Raw genomic sequence first — 23,878 nt, 5'->3', positions numbered from 1 at the left:
CAAATAAAAGGAGCCCTCTTTAAAATAAATTTAGATTTATGAGAAAGACTTATCACAATGTCTTTTCTCATTTCTTACTATGTCAGCTTGGTCAAGGAAACTGTATTCTAAACACTGCATTTTCGGCAATGGATAAAATACAGTTCAGTGGAAAGAGTGTAGAATCTGGAGACAAATGTTGAATTCAAATCCTGGCTCTAGCAATTACCAGTTTTGTAGTTTTGTAACTGAAGCTCTCTTAGCCAGTTTCCTCAACTGCAAGGCAGATGACAAAGTCACAGGACTGCAAAGAGAATTATAAGAAATTGATGAATCTAGAAAAATGCTTGATACAGAGGTGTTCAACAAATGTCTCCTTTCTTCCTTCCCCTGGGAACCACTTTTCTGTTCTCTGGAGTTGTATCTGACTCCCTGATCCCAAAACACAAACCACTAGGATCATGTAAGAAACTGAATTATCCTGAGACTAAATCTCCTTTCTGGGGGTAAATTTCATGAAAACGGAAAAACGGAGATATTGCATAGTAGAATAAAAAGATAAAAAGACATTAAAAAAAAAAAAAGAGCTGAAGCATGACTGGTTAACAGGTGAGTTTCCTTAAGGAGGGAAAGACAACAGGAAGAAAGATAGTACTCGTTCATGTTAGAAATGTCTGCTGCTCAAAGAAAAGAAAAGCAGTATTTTTTCCCTTCATGTATTCACAAGTCGGTTTTGCAAATCACCATTCATCTGCTTCCAAGAGCGAAAAACAGCTTATGCCTAAAATACACAATATTAAAATCACCAATTATACGTGTTTTACTAGCTAAGTATCACTGAAGAAAAAAAACCAGTATAATGTCTGTAACTTATGATACTTCATTCAATTGTCTATCAGTTCTTTTGCTTTCCTCCACGTTTCCTGTTTACAGCTAAGTGGATGATTTCCTTTTGTATTGCTAATGACAGTAATTCTTTAAAAATCTATTTTCTAAAATGGGAAAATTTTAAAGAATAACTAAATTGCATTATAGCAAAAAATTTATATCATCAACAGAAATTAGTTTAACATTTAAAATCTTTATAAAAGATAAACAAATTCTGATTTTTTCCTTTATTTTATCATAATTGAAAAATGAAATCACTTTAACATGAATACTTGATACATAATTTCCTTAGAATTTCTCTATGGTGAAACAAAACTGTACATATTTAAAGAGTGTATATAATATTATTAACACTCATGACAATTTCAAACCAACTAGCATTGGTATAGCTTCAAATTACTATTAGTTGTGGCTATTTATGGAAAAAAGGCGCAAAGCTTATTAGGGCCCAGCATACCAGAAAGACTTAATCTTACATTGTCACAGAGCTCAAAAATGGCAGTAGAATGTGAAGACACTACAAACTGCCATCTGCTTCTCATAAGTCTCTTAAAACAAAGGTTGGAAAAATACTCAGTACCTCAAATATAGTAACTAACAAAAATATCTCCATCAACTACTTTTTGCCCAGAGTGATTAAGGACAAAAAAATAGGAATTCTTGTTGCTTTATTATCTGATAAACTGCTAATAAGCTCCCCTTAGAAGTTCTTTAGACATTACACCAAGTCGTCTTGGTCTTCTGATCATATATATATTCACATATATATATGCATTTTTTCAAGTAAAGAAATGTTTAACAGATGTAAACTATTTATTGAATATTTGCCACCAAATATTGTTAAATACATTATCTTGCAGCATATCGCTTTCAAGTTAAAATGTCAGAAACAAACACCAATATTTACAATTCTTTTAAGGAATGTTATATAATGACACATTAAGGCGTAAATTCTTTTGGCTTATAATTCTTAAAAGAATGATAATAGCAAAAGTGATGCAAAATCTTCAGTGTGAGATTATGATTAAGCTACATTTTACAAAAATATGGTGTAAGATGGCAATAATCCCATTCAACATCCTGGATTATTAGATCCCTTCAGGAGGGACTGATAATTTATACAGTCAAACTTTAAAATTTACAGATAAAGGCAGTCCAATACTGCCACTGAGAAGTACATCTCTTAACATATACAACTCTCAGGCCACAGTTTTGAAGGTCTGAAGTATCAAGTTGGTTTGATGAATTAGTCGGTTGGCACTTATGAACACATTTATTGCCCTGTTTCAAAAAAAAAAGAGAAAAGAGTAAGTATTAATTTTATCCAAAAAATTAATCCTTTAAAAATATTTATACTTAAAATGCCCAACTAGCAGCAGCAATAAAATCTATTTAGGAACAATAACAACAAAGGCAAGTTAGTACTGAGTAGCAACTTTTATGTCAGCTTGGAAGCTAAGTGTCCTGCATCATTGGAAACTATCTAGGAGTTACTGCCCCCTAGTGGTCCTGGCTGGCAATAAGGTGTTGGTGGGCTGCTAATGATGGGTGGTGCCTCAACAACCAGAATTCATTTTATAGGTCGAACATGTAACTGGCCAAAGAGGAGGATTAGAACGCAGTCTCCAGCTGTGGTTTCACATAAGTTATCAAAATAAGACCCGCTAAAATACCATATTCAGTCTCAAAATTTGTATATCAATGGGATGATGCTTGGGAAAAGGTTCATTACTTTGAATCTGATTCATCCCTATCCTTACCTTCCTTCAAAAAAAAATTAATTGAATTACTTTTAGAATTAATGTACTTTTAAAACAAAATAATCATGTGGTTTCAATATTTAAGAGTTGACAATGTGTAAAGATATGTTCTTAAAAATTATTTCATTCTGAACCACATTTTCTATCAGCCCATCCTCATGTGATCTGGAGCACAGAGCTGATGCTAGTCCCCCCGTGTGGCCTTATCAGTTTCTCAGGAGCATAGCTAAAACTTGTACAATCACCCCTCAGTATCACAGGACTGGTTCCAGGAGTTCCCTCAGAAACCAGAATCTGTGGATGCTCAAGTCCCTCATATAAAATGGTGTAATATTTGCACATAACCTAGGCACATCCTCCAGTATACTTTAAATTATCTCTAGATTACTTATTCCTAATATAGTGTAAATGCAATGTAAATAGCTGAAGTACAATATAAATCCCATGAAACTTTCTGGAATTTTTTTCTCCAAAAATTTTCAACTGGTTGAATCCAGGGATTTGGAGTTTCCCAGGTGGCTCAGTGGTAAAGAACCCACCTGCAATGCAGGAGACGCTGGCTTGATCTCTGGGTTGGGAAGATCCCCTTCTCCTGGGGAGAAGGCTACCCACTCCAGCATTCTGGCTTGGGAAATCCCATGGACAGAGGAGTCTGGAGGGCTACAGTCCATGGGGGGCAAAATAGTTGGACACTGAGCGACTAAACAATAACAAAGGGATTTGGAATCTGTGGATATGAAGGGCTGACAATATCTTTATCTTAGGCATTCCTCAACAAAGGGGGCCTAGGAAAAATTAAATCAATCAATGCAAATTTATCCTCCTATTGAAAAATGGCTTAAAGATCAGGCTCTATTAATAATTTTCAACTTTGAGGACACAGGGAGAAAACGTGGTATGTTATTCATATGCAAATAATGGTAAATTAAAGAAGCTGCTGAATGGAGAAAAAGTAGTAGCAGGGAGCCTGAATAATCCATATGCCTGTTTAAGCTGTTAAAAATAACTTTGGGACCAAGGACAAAGATTTTTAAAAACTGAACCCAAGTGATTCTACTGTACAAACAGGGATGAGAGTAAATAATTTTACATTAATCAAAGTTATGCTCTAAATGAATTTCTACCTTTTAATGTGCTTATCCCAAGTTGTTCTTAATTAATCAGTATCATAAATAATCTCCTTAATGCAAATTATTCTTTTAATGTGCTTTTTGGTTATTTGGACTTAGCAGAGGAGACCAAGGAAAAACAGGTTTAAGTTTATTTTCAGAACATACCTGCCAGCTTATTAAACTAAATCAACAAGGTTCATTTTCCTTTACACAACCTGAGTAGCAGTATTAAACAACACAAAATCATTAATAATATTTAGCTCAATATCTTTAATTTATAATAAAATGGAAATATTTCAATCTGTTTGAACTATTAAAAATGACTTTTAAAATCATTATACCATTCTAATATATTTTATTACTTTTTAATATTACTACAATAATACTGTAATAGTCTGACATGGATATTGGGATCTTAAAATGTTAGTGGTGGGACAGGATGTTAAAGCTCCCTGCCAACGATAGCTGAAATAATCATATTTATTCTTCTGCTTCAAGCACTGATAGAAAATGGTCCTGTCCACAAAATTCTACTTGAGGTACAAAGAATTCTCTATAAAGTATGAGGTTGCAGAAGACAAAGCCTTTGGATCAGCTTATACATTGTATGTACATGTGTATTATACATAAATCACACAGTATTTCTTGGTTTTCTAGAATGTTCTGTAGCCAAGTATATGTAAATTTTAAAATATCTAATTTACCTTTTTAGTATACTTTCTGTCTTACAGAAAACCTCTCTTCTAGGACACTTTTTGTGGCCCTTTAAAAACACATGAAGTACTTTTAAAAACACCTGAACCCTGGCCCCACTCAAGCCAATGGAATCAGAAGCTCTGAAAGTGGGGTCAAGGCACTGGGATTTTAAAACACTGAATATAAATGATTTTAATGTGCAAAAAGGATTGAGAACCACTGTTTTAACTATAGTATAACAGTTCTTAACAGACCTGTAGCATCCATATCATCTAGAAATTTCTTAGAAATGTTACTTCCTGGGCCCACCCCAGACCGACAGAATCAGAAACTCTGGTTAGGACCCAAAAATATTTTGTCTGTAACAAGACTCCAGATGACTCTAAGGCTATTAAAGTTTGAGAATCACTGCTTCAGGGGTTGGTAAAGTAGCCCAGTAAGCCAAATCTCACTACTGTACGGCCTGAAAGCTAGGGATACTTCTACATTTTTAAACAGTAAAAATTTTTTAAAAATCAAAATAATATTATGAGACAGTTTAAAATTATTCAATTCAGTGTCTATAAAGTAAGTTTTTATTAGAACACAGCCACAGCCACAAAAATGCTCACTTGTTTCCATACTGTCGACAGCTGCTTCTGCACTACAGCAGCAGAGGTGAAGTGCTCGAGCTGCCACAAGCTCACCAAGTTAAAATATCCGCCATCTGGCCCTTTTCAGAAAAAGTCTGCAACTGCAGCTCCAAACTGCAGTCATGGCTGGATTATCAAACACTCCCTTTCCATTTGTAACAGTCTGTCTTAGTAGTTGGCTTAAGTATTAATAATATAGTAAAAGAGTTAAATAAATATGGTTTCAGTATTACAGAAAGCCACATAATTTTATAATTTTAAAAGGGGGATAAATGATAATACTTACTTGCCATCCTTAAAATAGGTTTTCAGAGTATCACTGAAACTTTTAGAGTACTTTACGAATTCTTTCTTTTGGTGTTCGAGTGCCTACAGACATCAAAAATAATAATAATAAAAAAATAAAAAACAAGTAAGAAAAGAGAAATAACACAAAGGCCAAAGTCAGAGACAGAAGATTACACAGAATTAAGAATATACCTTATATTATAGATAATCAGTTTTAGGAGTATTCACTTAAATACACGTTTAACAGCACATTCAAATTCAAGGACACATCCAGTCATTAATGATACATTAATGATACATTAATGATACAAAGCCATTTTTCAACAGTCTTATTATTCAATGAAACAACTAGATATAAACCAACATCTAAGGTGGCAGCTTGTAAGGTTTCTACTAAACTTACCCTGCGGTTCTGGTATTGATATTTCTTGAAGACATTGTTTACTGTATCAAGAAGTTCTTTTATTGCACTAGCTATATCCCTGTTGGGTGAGGAAAAAAAAAGAATCTTCTTAAAATCACTTTCATTGAAAGAAGTCTCTATACACAGCTATGTTTAAGAATCACTATACTTAATTACCATATGAACACTGTATCAAGCCAAATATTTGACTGGCTGGTTAAGTGGGGGATTTAGCCTGTATCCTCCTGTGATCCCAGCTACTCTTGCACTGCTGAGGAAACACTACACAATTAACATCAACTTTCCCCAAACATTTTCATTTCATTCAGCATTACCTACTCAAATTTATAAGAGACCTCTGACTCTCATCTTTTCCTGTTTTGACTTTTCCTTTTTCATGTAGGTAAATTTGAGCAACTGTATTATTCACTTTTGCTCTCATGAACAATTATATGAAATTTTGCTATTACATGTAATTCACTCCTGTATTTAAAACACTTCAAATTATACACCTGATAGTTTCGATGTTTAAAATATTTCCTCCTCAGATGTAGCTATTCTCCCTTAAGACACATTTATCTAGCCTCCTCTCTAACAACCACATATTCTCCTCTTTCAAATCTTTGCTGTCACTATTTTCCTTAGGAAATATATTTGTATTTCTGGGAGAGACAAAATCAGAATATTCTTCTACCTTAACCTTTCCAACAATCATCCTTTCACTACATATGCATCAGCATTTTTCTCCCCTTTCTAAAGAGAGAAGAAATCAATCATTCTCATTTGAGTTGACTTTTCTTCCTGTCCCTGTATCATTTTTAAAAATTCTCATCTTTTCTATCTATGCCCTTTTCAATTTCTGTGTTCTAACTTCATAGCAATATTCTAGCAAACTGAACTTATTGTAATTCTGCATTCTCAAACAGCCTCTCAGTCTCTAAGGCAAATCTTCTCTTTTTCATATCCATTCTCTTAGCTGTTAACTGCTACAAATTTTGCTGTTCAAATGCAATGCAAGTGTAAAGATATGAATTAGTAAAACATCAATCTATTCTACCCAAAACACAAACCTTTTATTACCTACCTTTTAATCACAAATGTCAGACTTTAGTTATTTCATACTTAAAACATTTCAGCTAAACTATTTAAAGAAAACCAAAAAGCTCCATGTCCAGATTTTTCTGTGTGTTTCACAGTTTATTTTTAGTAAATAAGCATACGGAAATTCTAAAAATTACAAATATAAAAGCTTTTGGTGTAAAAAAGCATTTTAGCTTATTCTGCAGTAGTAATGACCTTCTAATTCAATATTTCAATAAATATTTCCTTATTTCCTCTTGTAAGTCACACATCGGTAACAGGCTGAAACATTAAAACATTAGATATTCAAAAAGGACAATAAGTTTACATAGAAATTATACCTGTCCACTTTTTTTTTTTGACCTCTAGTAATAACAATTTTTAGTTACATTAACTGTTCCTTTATGTTTTCAAGAAAGCTGTATCCCTGTATTGCTGTGACAGATATTAAGCCCCCTACTGCTTAATGACGGTGTCATTCAACCATCCTATTATGTGAGAAAAATGACAATTTCAACAAATTTAAAAATGTCCAATCTCTGGATATGGAAGATTCTTCAAACCCCTGTGGGTCTGAAGTAAGCTTATTCAAAAGGAATACAATAAAGCAAATTACAGTAATCAAACAGCTGTTTATAGACAACCATATTTTGTAGTGTACTTTATGGACTATTGGGAATCTGTACTTCAAAAGAGAAAATAAACTCCCCACATGATTCTGCTGATGAACCAGGTTTGGAAACTACTGTTTGGGAACTCAGAACCTAAAGTTGAGCTTTGATCCACTGTTTGCCACAGAGCTTTATAAAGACCAAGATAGTCTGTCCCTAGGCCTGGCCTTCTCTAAGATAATCTGCAGCAATTTATGTCAAATATTGGATGACCTGTATGTACACAGAACAGCATCTTCATTTACAGCACTAAGGTTTGCGCCAGAGAAGGTCGTTAACAACCTGAGGGTTTCTGTCCTGAAGAGAAAATACCAACGCACATGCGCGTGTGCGCACACACACACACACACACACAATACTTCAGACAATTAAACAAATTAAAAAACTGAGGAAAACCTGAGGGGTAAAACAATTGTAGTGCATCCCTGGGTTGGGAAGATCCCCTGGAGAAGTGCATGGCAACACACTCCAGTATTCTTGTCTGGAGAATCCCCATGGACAGAGGAGCCTGTCACGCTACAGTCTATGGGGTCACAAAGAGTTGGACACAACGGAGCAACTAAGCACATGCAGAGTTTGGAGTTTATGAATTCTGCGATAAGAGACATATAGGATGGAGAGAGTAGGAAGGAATTTTAGCAACTTGCATGTATTTAGGGGGACACCTTTGGGGAACACATATGCTGAAAAGGGCAAGAGGCATCAGAAGAAATGTAATACATCTTACAAAAAACTCGCATAGGACAGTAGAACTTCTGTCACCCAAATCTGTGTAATTATGTTTATACAAACATACTGCAGGAAGGAAATTCCTATTCTGTATGTTCAGTTTGGTCCAGATTGGAAACCCTGGAAAAGCTATTTTGAGGCCATCATCCAAACCAACCTTTACAAACCCTCACCTATGAATATTCAAATATAGATAAGGATAAAGAGATAAATGCAGAGATTTCTGGACTATTAAATCCAGTTTCCACTAGTTATTCATTAATTGAAAAGTATCCTAAGAACTAATTTTATAAAGTATTTGCATAAGCTCAAATGTAGTCAAACAAAAACATTAATCAAATCATTTTTCCTATTCAACTTCATAGAGGGAAAACACTAATCTTATTTCACAATGCTTTATGTGCTGTGATGCTAGATTCTGTGCTAGGCACTATGTATACCATTTTCAATTCACAACTGTTACCCTCATCTTCACAGGCAGAAACTAGAGTCACAGAAGCTAAGCAACTTACCAAGGTCACAAAGCAAACTGTTGGCAAGTCAAACCTAGGTCTGCTGGTACATACAAAAATATCTAGATGTTTGTCATCTGGCAGGAGTTCTTTCTCACACAGCATTTTGTACAGTGCTAAGACAGTAAGTATTTGATACAGGTATACTGAAAAGTATTGTTAAAATAATGAGAGGAGAGGATATTCACCTTAAGTATGAGAAAGTAAAATAATAACTGCACAATATGCTGTACTTGAAGGATAAACCGTTTTTATTTTGGGTCAATTTTATCTACCAATTTGTCAAACAATTAACAGCAGTAACAATATATATCAAAATTTATCTATATGTGTCAGTGATACAAATAGCCATAGCTATCCATGCTAATGACACACATGGTTAAATTTCAGTCTTAAAAAAAATACATGTTATCAACAAAATTTCCATGGCAAGTTATCCCTCCTAAAATGGATACAAAATAAATTTTAATTGCCAGTAATCTTAATTCAGTTGTGCGAAGCACACTCCAGAAAACAGAACTGAAATACTATTATTGCCCCATAAATGAGCGACAAGACCCTAATTCAGACTCTGTCAATGACTAAGGACAAGACTCAGAGACTCTTGACCTCAACTTCCTTATGGTTAAAATGTGGCTGGTAATATAGCAGTTTTCAAACTCACTCTCTTTAGAGTAACAATGGGTTTAGCAGAGATGAGTCTGGGAGTCCTTGAAGCGGAAAGAGGGTATCAAAACAGCAGGCTGAGGGTTCTGGGTATACCATCTCACTCCCAGCTTCAACCACAATGCTATTTTGCCTCTTACCTACTGACATCCAATATATAGGATGTCCTTTACCAGGCCTCTTCCAAACAGCAGAAACAAATATTCTTTTTTTCAATCACCTGATTAGATCGACATTATGAATCTCTCTATGAATGGAAAGCACCAGAGAAGTCCTTGGAGTCAGTCTGCTTAGGTTCCAACCAGGTTATAGAAGTGTAGCATATGATTATCAAAATAAATTGTATCATTTTAAAATTCTAGAAATACGTGTTTAAACAGCTGTGTTTGAGATTACTGACAATTACCCTTTTATGGGGCAAATGTTCACTTTATACAAAAATGAAAATAAAAATCTGTAATAAAAACTACTAAAGAAAGCTAAGGCTTTCCAATAAAAGCAAAAATACTAACCTTAAGGTTTTAGTCTCTGTGACAAGGACTTTGACTAGTCAGTGGAGTCTTTTGTACTTTCTGATACTCAATCAGAGGACCAAAGAGAACACAGTCATTCCTTGATAGCTTAGTTGGTACTTATTACCATTATTTTCTAAAATGGGTCACACTCCTCCCTCTATCCCAATAAAATGTAGCCGATCAGCTAAAATATAATTTTGCTAGATGAATTACAAAGAACACTCTTCCTGTGAGATGTATGGTAATATTTATTCTGGGGGAGCCTCCTTCAGCTCTTGAAAGATATAATGCTATGATGCAGCTTCTTCCAGAAAAAGATTTGTGCTAAATCCTTCCTTTCTAGCAATTTTTTTTTTTAAAGTCTGGTTCCAATAGTGCTTACCTGCTTTTTTTAAACTTATTTTAATTGGAAGATAATTGCTTTACAGTGCTGTGTTGGTTTCTGCCATACAACAACATGAATCAGCCACATGTAGACATTTGTCCCCTCCTTGAACCCTCCTCCCACTCCTTTCTAGCAATTTCTATTTGTTTCACCAAAAGGTTGCACTGATAGTCCCACCAGTTATTCCCAGTTTTGTGTTCTACCCACTGAGGTAGAAGAAAATTATCAGACTCTTTAGTTTAAAAATACTCATCTAGAAATTACGTTTGGAGTTCCCTTCTGACTCCTCCGCCCTCTCACCCCTGAGAACACCCCTGGGTGGAGGTGCTGAGTCCCTGTTTGAGAAGAACCCTTCTTGCTGCTGTCCATCAGCCTGGTTCCTGGCTGAACCGAACTGTGTCAGCTCAAACTCTTTCATTCTACATCCCAAATGCAAGGATTCTGGGAGGTTCACAACTTGGTCAGTATTAAAAAGTGCTGTTTACAACTAAGAGTACATCATTATGCTAATAACGTGAACTATTTCTGAAATAAAACACAGTATTGGTATCCTTTGTTATCAATCTCTTCAACTACCCTCTTCACTTTAATGTGATATTTACATTCTTCCACTTCTTATGAAGTTCAAACTGCAGTCTAGTTTATGTACATTCCATTCTCTGCTTTTAAATGAAACAGTCTAAAATATTTTACTGTACTCAGAAGCCAGAGGCTATTTAGAAATTAATAAAAAATATAGTAATTTTCAAATTTTTTATTTCAAATTAATATTTCAACTTAATATTAATGTCATACCACAGTAAAACATCTAAAATGAGTGGTCCTTTTGAAGTTCTTAAAAAAGAAGAAGAACCAAACAAAAAGCTGCTTACTTGATTGTCTGCAGAAACCTCACTCTGTCGTTGATCTCATCTGGGATCTTACTGAGAATTTGTTTAAGTGCTCGTGCCTTTTCATTTAGGTCCTGGAATTCTGGCTCCGGTCGTTCAATCATATACTCTGATGAAATAAATACATAGTAAAAAAACATCATGCAACTTGCTGCCAAATTCAAGTCTAAGAATTTCCAATGTGTTGGTCAAGGAGGTGAGTGGGAGATAACAGGCTAGAAAACTAGGAAGAATAAGGTTGCAAAGCAGAATTCATTACAGTTTAACTTAGTTCAATAATTGTATTAGGGCTCCCTCCAAGTAAAATATCAGAAGATAAAAAAATGAACATCTTCAATATGGGATAAATGGAAATTCCATGAAATCTTAGAAATAGATAAAATTTAAAAGGAAGGCCCAATCAAATTTTTCAGGCCTCTCAAGTTACATTTCACAAGGAAACAGTTAGTAAGTAATGACATTTGTAACAAATACAATGGCAATATGTATCTGACAATTGTGAATATGAGTCTAATTAAAGAAATCTCTACATTCAACATACAATGGCTCCTTACATCAAAACTCCAAACCTACTAAAGTCTTCAGCACATTCTTGAAATCTCACTTAAAACAAAAATACCACCATACAAAGTCCAACATACAGCTTGGCATCACAAAACAGCAACTTTGGTAAGGAAGTTTAGTCAGATGCAGCAAAAGCAAAACTTCACAACCAGATTCACTGTAGACTCCGAAACATTACAGCTCTACCAACTCATCAATACAACCTGGCCTGACAGGATGCAGGTGCTCAATCCAGAATAATAATGAGGACTTTCTCATAATTTACACAATCAGTTAAAACATCTATTTTTGTTCTCGCTTAATAAACATGAGAAATTATACCTCTATGTGTTTCTAAATTAGAGGGAAAATGACTACTAAATTTCAGTGAAACCCAGGGCTTCCTAGGTGGCTCAGTGGTAGAGAATCCATCTGATAATGCAGGAAATGCGGCAGACAGTGGGTTCGAACCCTGGGTCGGGAAGATCCCCTGGAGAAGGAGATGGCAACCCACTCCAGTATTCTTGCCTGGAGAATCCCATGGACAGAGGAACCTGGTGGGCTACAGTCCATGGGGTTGCAGAGTTGGGCATGACTTAGCGACCAAGCACACATACATTTCTAATTATTTAAAAAAGCAAAAATGTGAAAAGAGGCCAAAAGGATGATTAGTAATATTGTTCTCACAAATCTATATTTGAAAAAAAAAAAAACAAAAAACCCACAAACATGCTATACCAAAGTTTAAAAAGAAGAAACTCATTACTTTCAAACTGGTATCTGCATAAAGTCAACACAAAATAAAACCACCATTCCAAGGAGCTTGTCTCTTCATTAAACTAGAACTCATCAAACGTATTAATTAATAAGGGGAAAAATAAACAAATGCTTTACTTCTAGTAACTCAATCTGACAAAACATAAAAAGAACTACATGTCTATTTTATATGGGTTCCTCCCTGCACCCCCCCATTTTCATTTCAAAATAATAACAATAACACTAACAGTAAGAGGCAAGGGAGGAAAAGGGGAAGGGGAGAGGAAGGGAGGGGAGGAGTCACTTTTATCAAATAAGAAAGATTTGGAGGAGCTTTTCAGTATCTGTAAGAAAACTAAACAAGACTTTCTGATTACCTTCTACATCATCAGCTGCCATTCGAAGAAGGGATTCTGTGAAGTTGACTTCTACACTTTTTTTCTCTAAAATTTTCATAATTATGTCTTGCGTGAGTCCTGGATTTTCTTTTTCAGCCTATAAGAAAGAGAAAGATAGTTTTGAAATACAGAAACTGAATCAACATTTTAAAGCCAAAACCTAACCATTCAGAATCTCTTAGGACCTCCTTAAACTGATCAACTTACAAATAAGGGCAGAAATCTTTGCAAAGCAAGCGTCGTGATGCCATTCACTTATGTGTGGGGAGGGTTTGTGCATCCACAGATTACTACAGTCACGATCCAAACTTCCATCTGAACATAATGTATTTAACATTTCCTACTTCTCATTTATACTCTCTTGCAATCAAACTAATAACAAACATAGAAATAAAGAGTAAATATATGTACATGTATATATATACATATAGATACAGTTTTTCAATTACTTTTTTCAATAGTTTAAAAACACTGAAGATTTTTAGCTCTTTTTCATTAAGCAATATTTCAACTTGAAAATCAAACAGTAACTCATCTCACCAATTTCTTTCCTTCAGATTCTCTGCATTTAAATTAACAAACTGTCAGGAAAAACAACAACAACAAAAAAACCAGGATTCATTTTGGAGGTTTTATTGAAGCTATATGATCCCTTAACTATATTCTCACACAATGATATTCATTTCCTACTTTATTTTTGCAGCAAGAATATTATCTCCTTCACTAGCTTTCAGAAAACCATTAATCCTTTTACTATCCCTTGAGCTTGTTTCACTAATGAGCTTGCATTGATTCTGTTACTTACATTCCCTAGGGCACTAAAATCTTCCAGCTATTTCAAGATTGAACATAAAAAGTCTTGAGTTTACCAAAGTTAGTTTTCAAGATTTGGATTTTCCCTTGTAATTCTGCCCCATTTTATTATTTTTAAAAACTGTTGTACTCACACGGTGTTTCTTTTAGGACGCCTGCCAATTTTAATCATTATGCTGATAATTTCCTCTCTTTTTCACCCTGGTACTACATAGTAAATATGATCTAGCAAATGGCAATCTATTTGCTTCCTGATGGGCCAAGTTATGTTTACCCTCTGCCTCCTCAATTCTGGCATCACTGCAGTTTTAGCTCTCTTCAGCTCTTTACATTATAACATCTTGCTTCTAATTAGATTTCAAGTACCAAAAACTGAAAGGTTATGGAATGAAAGCAGAAAAGAAAACATACACATTTAGTTTCATCCTGGGATCATTTTAACTGTTGTCAAATGCTTACAGGAAAAGTTATTTTGACAGTTAATAAAGTATGTCCTACTGAATTCTTCTTTAAAACCTGTTTGATTTTCCCTCTCATGAATGTATTTAAGAATCTATTTTAATAAATTGAAAGATAAGCTGTACAAAAAAGGCCTAAGAAGGTGTCAACATTATTAATTTGGTAAACTGCCATAAAATAATATAGTTATTTGGTAAGAGTGAAACAAGCCAGTATTTGTTAAGAGTGGTTTGTTTTCTCTGGGTAACATTAAATCTACCTACACAATGAATTATCTTAGAAAGCAGGGGATGTTCTATCTGCTTACAGAGAATGTCAACAGAAAAATACAACTTCTTTGGTTAAGTTATAATAAAGTATGGAAAAAACGCTTCTGCAAGTCTGAGAACAATGCTTTCAGTACCCAGTTCGTCTGGAGCCCTCAAATGCCACAGCTGCAGCATTACAGTCCTCACAGATGTCCCTACTTTTTCTTAGTTCAGTGTTCTTAGTGCCAGAAGAAATACCGAAATACCTAACACTGCTGTGCAGTAAGTAAAATTCAAACAACTTTAGTACATACTTACGTCCTAACAACTTAGTAGCCTTTAAAAATCACATGAATTGAAAGAAAAATATTTTATTTATTCTTAAATAACCATGATTTATTATTAATGAGATGTGAGAACCTGTTGGGCACTGCACAATTTCTCAAATGTTGGAATTAGATTAGAATTTTCTACCCTCATTTCCTATTGTACATTGATTTTCTTGTGAACTTGCTTTCTATCAACAGCAGTGCCCAAAGTCCAGTTTCACAAAGATATGACATCACTGAAACGAATGCAGCCCAGCTGAAGATGTTGAAACTGCAAACTGTCTCAAGCTAGCAGTTCACAGTGTCAAGCTAATGTTGAAATCACTCTATTCCTTCAAATGTTTAAAATACCTCATGACACCACTCTGAGTTTCCTGCGGAGTCCAAGGTACCTTGGCACATACTCTGGAAACAGTAGTTTAGCATCTTCTGGCTGACGTCCTAGTTATGCTTTTTATCTTAGAGGCCTCAAACATAACCAGTGACTCTAACTGAAAAACCCTTAAATCAGACACTGTATCTGTAACTTCAAGTTTTCCTTCAGAATATAATCTTAAACTTTGTGCTATCCAACTTTTATTAAAAGCCAAGGGCAGAAATACCCTCTCTTGGGATCAATGATCCTTAACATTATCAGAAGCCTCCCAGAGGGGAAAGCAGGATCGATATCGTAAGAGATAATAATCACTAGTTTCTTGGGAAAAATTACTTTTCTCCAAATAACAAAAATAGGTATTAAAGTTTGATAAATATCACTGGTGCTATGAACCAAGAACTGGAAACATGAAAATCTAATGATATAAATGCAGATATATGGCTGGGCATGGCTTTTTTCAAGTAAGTTTAAAAATCTTAATATTTTAATGCATGCCCTCCTTTAAAATCATTTGAAATTTTACCAAACAGAATACAGTAATTAAGATCAGTTCAGTTCAGTCGCTCAGTCGTGTCCAACTCTTTGCGACCCCATGAATCGCAGGACGCAAGGCCTCCCTGTCCATCACCATCTCCCGGAGTTCACTCAGACTCACGTCCATCGAGTCAGTGATGCCATCCAGCCATCTCATCCTCAGTTGTCCCCTTCTCCTCCTGCCCTCAATCCCTCCCAGCATCAGAGTCTTTTCCAATGAGTCAGCTCTTCGCATGAGGTGTCCAAAGTACTGGAGCTTCAGCTTTAGCATCATTCCTTCCAAAGAAATTCCAGGGTTGATCTCCTTGCAGTCCAAGGGACCTTCAAGAGTCTTCTCCAGCACCACAGTTCAAACGCATTAACTCTTCGGTGCTCAGCCTTCTTCACAGTCCAACTCTCACATCCATACATGACCACAGGAAAAACCACAGCCTTGACTAGGCAGACCTTAGTTGGCAAAGTTATGTCTCTGCTTTTGAATATGCTATCTAGGGTGGTCATAACTTTTCTTCCAAGGAGTAAGCGTCTTTTAATTTCATGGCTGCAATCACCACCTGCTGTGATTTTGGAGCCCCAAAAAGTAAAGTCTGACACTGTTTCCCCATCTATTTCCCATGAAGTGATGGGATTGGATGCCATGATCTTCGTTTTCTGAATGTTGAGCTTTAAGCCAACTTTTTCACTCTCCTCTTTCACTTTCATCAAGAGGCTTTTGAGTTCCTCTTCACTTTCTGCCATAAGGGTGGTGTCATCTGCATATCTGAGGTTATTGATATTTCTCCCAGCAATCTTGATTCCAGCTTGTGTTTCTTCCGGCCCAGCATTTCTCATGATGTTCTCTGCATATAAGTTAAACAGGCAGGGTGACAATATACAGCCTTGATGTACTCCTTTTCCTATTTGGAACCAGTCGGTTGTTCCATGTCCAGTTCTAACTCTTGCTTCCTGACCTGCATACAGATTTCTCAAGAGGCAGGTTAGGTGCTCTGGTATTCCCATCTCTCTCAGAATTTTCCACAGTTTATTGTGATCCACACAGTCAAAGGCTTTGGCATAGTCAATAAAGCAGAAATAGATGTTTTTCTGGAATTCTCTTTTCTGATGATCCAACATATGTTGGCAATTTGATCTCTGGTTCCTCTGCCTTTTCTAAAACCAGCTTGAACATCTGGAAATTTGCAGTTCATGTACTTTTGAAGCCCGGCTTGGAGAATTGTAAGCATTACTTGCTAGCATTAGATGAGTGCACTTGTGTGGTAGTTTGAGCATTCTTTGGCATTGCCTTTCTTTGGGATTGGAATGAAAACTGACCTTTTCCCATCCTGTGGCCACTGCTGGGTTTTCCAAATTTGCTGGCATACTGAGTGCAGCACTTTCACATCATCACCTTTTAGGATTTGAAATAGCTCAAGTGGAGTTCCATTACCTCCACTAGCTTTGTTCATAGTGATGCTTCCTAAGGCCCACTTGACTTCACATTCTAGGATGTCTGCCTCTAGGTGAGTGATCACACTGTCGTGAATGGAATATTACTCAGCATTAAAAAGAACGCATTTGCGTCAGCTCTAATGAGGTGAATGAAACTGGAGCCTATTATACAGAGTGAAATAAGTCAGAAAGAGAAACACAAATATAAACCACATACATAAGGAATTTAGAAAGACGGTAACAACAACCCTATCCGCAAGACAGCAAAAGAGACACAGATGTAAAAAACAGACTTTTGGACTCTGTGGGAGAAGGCAGGGTGGGATGATTTGAGAGAATAGCACTGAAACATGTATATTACCATATGTGAAACAGATGACCAGTCCAAGTTCGATGTATGAAATAGGGCACTTAAAGCTGGTGTACTGGGACAACCCAGAGAGACAGGATGGGGAGGGAGGTGTGAGGCGGGTACAGGATGGGGGGCACAAGCACAGCCGTGGCTGATTCATGTCAATGTATGGCAAAAACCACCACGACATTGGAAAGTAAATAGCCGCCAATTAAAATAAACTAAAAAAAAAAGAATCTGTGCCATGAATAAAATTTATCCAGATTTATCATATTTAACCAGATTTATCATAACCACATACTTTAAACAGTTTGCTTTTTAATTGTACTTTAGAGTTAAAATGTCAGCTCATATATAAGGACATTACAAGGAAAAGCTTAATAAAGTTCATTATTTTATGTCTTTTATGACTGTCAGTGGGTATATAATAAATACTTCAGAGTGAGTATTCCTTATGAGGACACACAGGAGAAGTTTCTCTCTCTTCTTGTTATAGGAAAAGGCAAAAAACTGACTTTTGCCTTATCAATACTGTGGTGTGCAACGGATCACTCTTCCTTCTTTAGCCACAAAGATGGTTAAGATAGTCCCCATAATGCCACCATCAGTTCAGTTCAGTCGCTCAGTCATGTCTGACTCTTTGCGACCCTATGAATCGCAGCATGCCAGGCCTCCCTGTCCATCACCAACTCCTGGAGTTCACTCAGACTCACGTCTATCGAGTCAGTGATGCCATCCAGCCATGTCATCCTCTGTCATCCCCTTCTCCTCCTGTCTCCAATCCCTCCCAGCATCAGAGTCTTTTCCAATGAGTCAACTCTTCGTATGAGGTGGCCAAAGTACTGGAGTTTCAGCTTTAGCATCAATCCCTCCAAAGAAATCCCAGGGCTGATCTCCTTCTGAATGGACTGGTTGGATCTCCTTGCAGTCCAAGGGACTCTCAAGAGTCTTCTCCAACACCACAGTTCAAAAGCATCAATTCTTCAGTGCTCAGCTTTCTTCACAGTCCAACTCTCACATCCATCGATGACCAGAGGAAAAACCATAGCCTTGACTAGATGGACCTTTGTTGGCAAAGTAATGTCTCTGCTTTTCAATATGCTATCTAGGTTGGTCATAACTTTTCTTCCAAGGAGTGTCTTTTAATTTCATGGCTGCAATCACCATCTGCAGTGATTTTGGGGCCCCCCAAAATAAAGTCTGACACTGTTTGCACTGTTTCCCCATCTATTTCCCATGAAGTGATGGGACCAGATGCCATGATCTTCGTTTTCTGAATGTTGAGCTTTAAGCCCCCTTTCTCACTCTCCTCTTTCACTTTCATCAAGAGGCCTTTTAGTTCCTCTCCACTTTCTGCCATAAGGGTGATGTCCTCTGCATATCTGAGGTTATTGAGATTTCTCCCGGCAATCTTGATTCTAGCTTGTGCTTCTTCCAGCCCAGCATTTCTCATGATGTACTCTGCATAGAAGTTAAATAAGCAGGGTGACAATATACAGCCTTGATGTACTCCTTTTCCTATTTGGAACCAGTCTGTTGTTCCATGTCCAGTTCTAACTGTTGCTTCCTGACCTGCATACAGGTTTCTCAAGAGGCAGGTCAGACAACCACTGAAGCAGTTCAATATACCACTCCAAGTCACATTGATATTTAATGCAAAGAAGAAAACGAAAAACAAATAAACAACAAAAAACTCCACTAAGGATGGTGCTGCTTCATTCATTTTCTTCATTAATCCAATGATTTGGCGGAATATATTTAAATAAAATTAGTATGTATGTGTATACAGGCACTGCATTTTAGAGTATTACATCAAAATAGTACTGATCAATACACAAAATGTAATTTCTAATAGTGAAACAGAGAGATGTCTAACGACATTATTTATGCTACCAGGGGGTCTCAGACAGCAAAAGCGTCTGCCTGCAATGCACAAGACGTGGGTTCGATCCCTGGGTTGGGAAGATCCCCTGGAGAAGGAAATGGCAACCCACTCCAGTACTCTTGCCTGGAAAATTTCGTGGACTGGAATGATGCTAAAGCTGAAGCTCCAGTACTTTGGCCACCTCATGAGAAGAGTTGACTCATTGGAAAACACTCTGATGCTGGGAGGGATTGGGGGCAGGAGGAGAAGGGGATGACCGAGGATGAGATGGCTGGATGGCATCATGGACTTGATGGACGTGAGTCTGAGTGAACTCCAGGAGATGGTGATGGACAGGGAGGCCTGGCGTACTGCGATTCATGGGGTCGCAAAGAGTCGGACACGACTGAGCGACTGAACTGAACTGAAGGAGCCTTGTAGGCTACAGTCCATGGGGTCGCAAAGAGTCAGACATGACTGAGCAACTTCACTTCAAGTGAGGTATCAATAAGCTAACCTCTGCCATAAAAAGAAATTAAGCTGAATATTCACAGTTTCAATTCCAGTGAGGCTCAACTATAAATTAATTCTAGATTTAAACATTAAAATACTTGAAATGTAAGTTGTTTTAGCTATTGATGGGAGAAAACACACAAAAAGTAAATAAAAATTAAAATTTTGGGTATCCTGATATGTATTTAGGTCTTCCCAAGTGGTGCTAGTAGTAAAGAACCTGCCTGACAGTGAAGGAGATATAAGAGGATCAAATGTGGGTTGAATCCCTGGGTCAGGAAGATACCCTGGAGAGGGAAATTGCAACCCACTCCAGTATTTTTGCCTGGAGAATCCCATGGACAGAGGAGCCTGGCATCACAAGAGTCAGACACAACTGAAGTGACTTGGGATGGATATGTATTTAGGATAAAATGGATTAAGTCTTATATGAACGGCTGCACTCAGTAAGTGGAGTAGGGCTATCCAATAGAAATATTTGGTAGGAGCCTATCTGATTTTAAATTTTTAGTAGCCACATTATGGGGTCGCACAGAGTCGGACACGACTGAAGTGACTTAGCAGCAGCAGCAGCAGCAGCAGCAGCCACATTTAAAAAGTAAAAAGAAAAAACACATTAAGTTATTTTAAGAGTATACCCAAACTATTATCATTTCAACATGCAATCAATGTAATACATATTACTGAGTTGCTTATATTCTTTTATTGGTACTCATCTTCAAAACCTGGAGTACAACTCAATTTGAACTTGCTATGTTTTAAATGTTCAGCACCAACACGTGAGCTAGGGATTATCAACTTAACATCTTCAGGGCAATGAAACAATAAGACAATGAAAAAGTTCATCCTGAGTGACTCAGCTGATCCTCAAAATTTCCTTGATGTGAGCAACACAGAGGTCTTATTTTCCCACTCAAAACACAGTTTTACACTTACATTCTATAGTTAAAAAGAGCATGAAGAAAATCTTTGGGTTTAACTTTATAAAAGTTTTGAATATGTCAAATAAAACAGAATTTTAAAATATACTTTAAAGCCAAAGAGAAAACATTTTGAAGAAGTCAGTTCAAAAGCACAAAGTGATGAAAAGCTGAATTCTACTGAAACGGCACTTGTTCCAACTCACTTTTTAGAAGTGTTTTAAGCTTTAAAAGTGTACACTAAAACAGGCACAAGATGACTGAAAAGGTTTTCACTAAACAGCAAAACAAAAACAAAAGAGAAAGGTATCCAAAAAGAAAGGTTAAAAAAATAAACTGACATTTATGACATGGTATTTAGATTTCTTTATAAGATACATTTTAACCACCATAATAATGACACTTATGACATGGTATTTAGATTTCTTTATAAGATACATTTTAACCACCATAATAATAAATTATCTGTGCCTCACCTTAATGAAAGCTGCTCTCAGTGTCTGAGCTGCAGACAGATTTACTCGTTCTAGCTGCAATAAAAATTTTAAATCATTAGCATCAGTTTTCTAGAAAAAATACATTTCTGATACTGCATTTTACAGTAATCACACTGATACACCCATCAATTAACAAACATAACTTGCTAATGATCCTGAATCAACATAATTCTTCAAATAGATGATCTAAAATTTTCATTAGAAAGGATGAAAAATTAAGGTATGTGTACTAGTTCCTTATTTCTTCCTTTGGGGCTTCCTAGGTGGCGCTAGTAGTAAAGAACATGCCTACCAATGCAGGAGACTTCAGAGATGTGGGTTTGATTCCTGAGTCAGTCGGGAGGATCTCCTGGAGGCAAGCATGGCAACCCACTCCAGTATTCTTGTCTAGAGCATCCCATGGACAGAGGAGCCTGATGGGCTAAAGTCCACAGGGTCGCAGAGAATTGGACACAACTGAAGTGACTTAGCACACATCACCTTAAAGACTGATTTAAGATAAGCAGCGAATTCAAAATAGTATACGTCCCTAGTAGAAATAAACATATTCACTTAAATTTTTGAAAATGGGAGGATTCAAGATTAACTTTCAATGTTCTGTTAAAAAAAGATGGCAAATTATGTGTGTATGGCCTATAAAATGACCAAAACAAAGAAAATATGTATTACTTAAGATTTTTTGTATTTACTACCTTACTCTTCTATTTTTTTAATTGAAGTACAGTTGATTAACCGTGTTGTGCCAATCTCTGCTGTACAGGAAAGTAACTCAGTTATACACATACATTCTATTTTTAATATTCTTTTCCTTTATAGTTTATCCACTGCATATATAGATTACAATATATCCACTGTATATATATACATATATGTACCACATCTTTACCCATTCATCTGCTGATGGACATGCAGGCTGTCTCCATGACCTGGCTGCTGTGAATGGTGCTGCTATAAACACAGGGTGCATGTATCTTTTTGCATTATAGTTTTGTGCAAGTACATGCCCAGGAGTGGGATTGCTGGATCATATGGCAATTTTTAGTTTTTTGAAGAACTTCCACATTGTTTTCCATGGTGGTTACACCAACTTACATTCCCACCAGCAGTATAGGAGGGTTCCCTTTTCTCCACACCCTCTCCAGCATTTTTATTTGTAGATACTTTAATGATGGCCATTCTGACTGCTGTTAGGTGGCACCTCACTGTAGTTTTGATTTGTATTTCTCTAATACTCAGTGATGTTGAACATCTTTTCATGTTGCCTATTGGCTGTCCGTATGTCTTCTTTGGAGAACTGCCTATTATGATCTGCCAGTTTTTCAATTGGGTTGTCTTTTTGTTGTTGAATTTGTATAAGTTGTTTGTATATTTTGAAGATTAAGCCCCTGTCTGTAGCATCATTTGCAAATATTTTCTCCCATTCTGTACGTTGTCTTTCCATTTTTTTATGGTTTTCCTTTGCTGTGCAAAGGCTTTTAAGTTTGATTAGGTCTCATTTATTTTTGTTTTTATTTCTAGTGCCTACTACCTAACTCTTAAAACTGCTTTTTCATCTCCTCAGTTAGGCATTAAACTAAGATAAGTCTTTTTTTTATTCATTAGCAAACAGTACTGATAAAAGGTCTGTTACTTAAATTGAAGACTGTGGGTCATCTGGATTCTACAGATGTTTATATCTGTCTTCTTTTTTTTAACCAGAATTTTAAAAATGGCTACCAAAAGTCCTGAATTGAAAGTTTAACCCAAATGCTTTTAACTTTTATTATCAAACATATAAGGATTATAATTCTGAAAGATAAATATCCTTATTAAACACTGTATAAGTTGCTTTTCATTGGGCTAAAGAAGGTATACAATTTCATAAAAGTTACTACATTTTTTGAAGAATTGCCAGGCTTAAAATAACTAGCTTCAGTTAATATCAAATTTTGTTAGTCCCTAAGAATTAGGCCAATTAACTCAATAAAGCTCAATGTATATATTTTTTATTTGGGACAATATTAAACCGTCAAAATCAATGTAATCTTTGTAGATTTTTATGGAAGTATAATATTTCTAAAAAAAATCTTATGGTTATAGATCACATTATGCAATAACTATTATTTTCAATTCTTTAAGGCAATGAAAACAGTTTTACACACACACATACAATCTAGTGACTCTCCAAACAGTTTAAATCAATTTATTTTCTAAATAAGACAGAAATGCCAAGAACCTTATCTCCCTACGAGTTACTTGCCTTAACAAAAAGAAAAGCATCAAAACTGGCCAAGATTACTAACAACTTATCTCCAAAATAAACAATGAGCCATTCAATTTAGTATTTATTTAACTTGGCTTCCACACATCTTGCAAAATCTAACACTGCCCTGGCAAGTAAAAGGAAAGAAACAAGGGGATCCAGGTAGGCAAAAATAGCAAGAAAGCAACCAAATAAGATAAGTATATTAATTAACTAATGAAGGTATACCTCCTTCCACCAAATTCATTTAATTATAATGAATCACAAAGAACATTCAGCAATATAGCTCTTCTGATCTCAAGTTCTTATTGTACAAGGGAGGCAGAGGGAGACAGAATGGATGTTTCCTCCCTGATAGGAACCTATTTCCTTGTTCGGGTTTACACCACACTGACCACTT

General features: G+C 36.1%; 1 protein-coding gene across 2 annotated transcripts in view; it reads right to left on the bottom strand.

The window, feature by feature from the left end:
- Positions 1-1,820: 1,820 nt before the first annotated feature.
- The window catches only part of PDCD10 (programmed cell death 10), a 45,704-nt gene continuing 23,646 nt past the window's right edge, over positions 1,821-23,878 (bottom strand). For both annotated transcript variants that reach the window (XM_052642032.1, XM_052642040.1), the window contains exons 3-8: positions 21,216-21,269; positions 12,883-13,000; positions 11,189-11,315; positions 5,759-5,837; positions 5,354-5,436; positions 1,821-2,148 (exon numbers count right to left, since the gene is read on the bottom strand). In XM_052642032.1, coding sequence (XP_052497992.1) covers positions 2,067-2,148; positions 5,354-5,436; positions 5,759-5,837; positions 11,189-11,315; positions 12,883-13,000; positions 21,216-21,269 — 543 coding nt within the window. In that variant the 3' untranslated portion in view covers positions 1,821-2,066. The remainder of the gene's footprint in view (positions 2,149-5,353; positions 5,437-5,758; positions 5,838-11,188; positions 11,316-12,882; positions 13,001-21,215; positions 21,270-23,878) is intronic.

This window comes from Budorcas taxicolor, chromosome 1 (genome assembly GCF_023091745.1).
Source record: "Budorcas taxicolor isolate Tak-1 chromosome 1, Takin1.1, whole genome shotgun sequence".
In the NCBI taxonomy this organism is placed as follows: Eukaryota; Metazoa; Chordata; class Mammalia; order Artiodactyla; family Bovidae; genus Budorcas; species Budorcas taxicolor.
The sequence above is the reverse complement of the archived record's forward strand: the minus strand, read 5'-3'. Positions and strand labels throughout refer to the sequence as shown.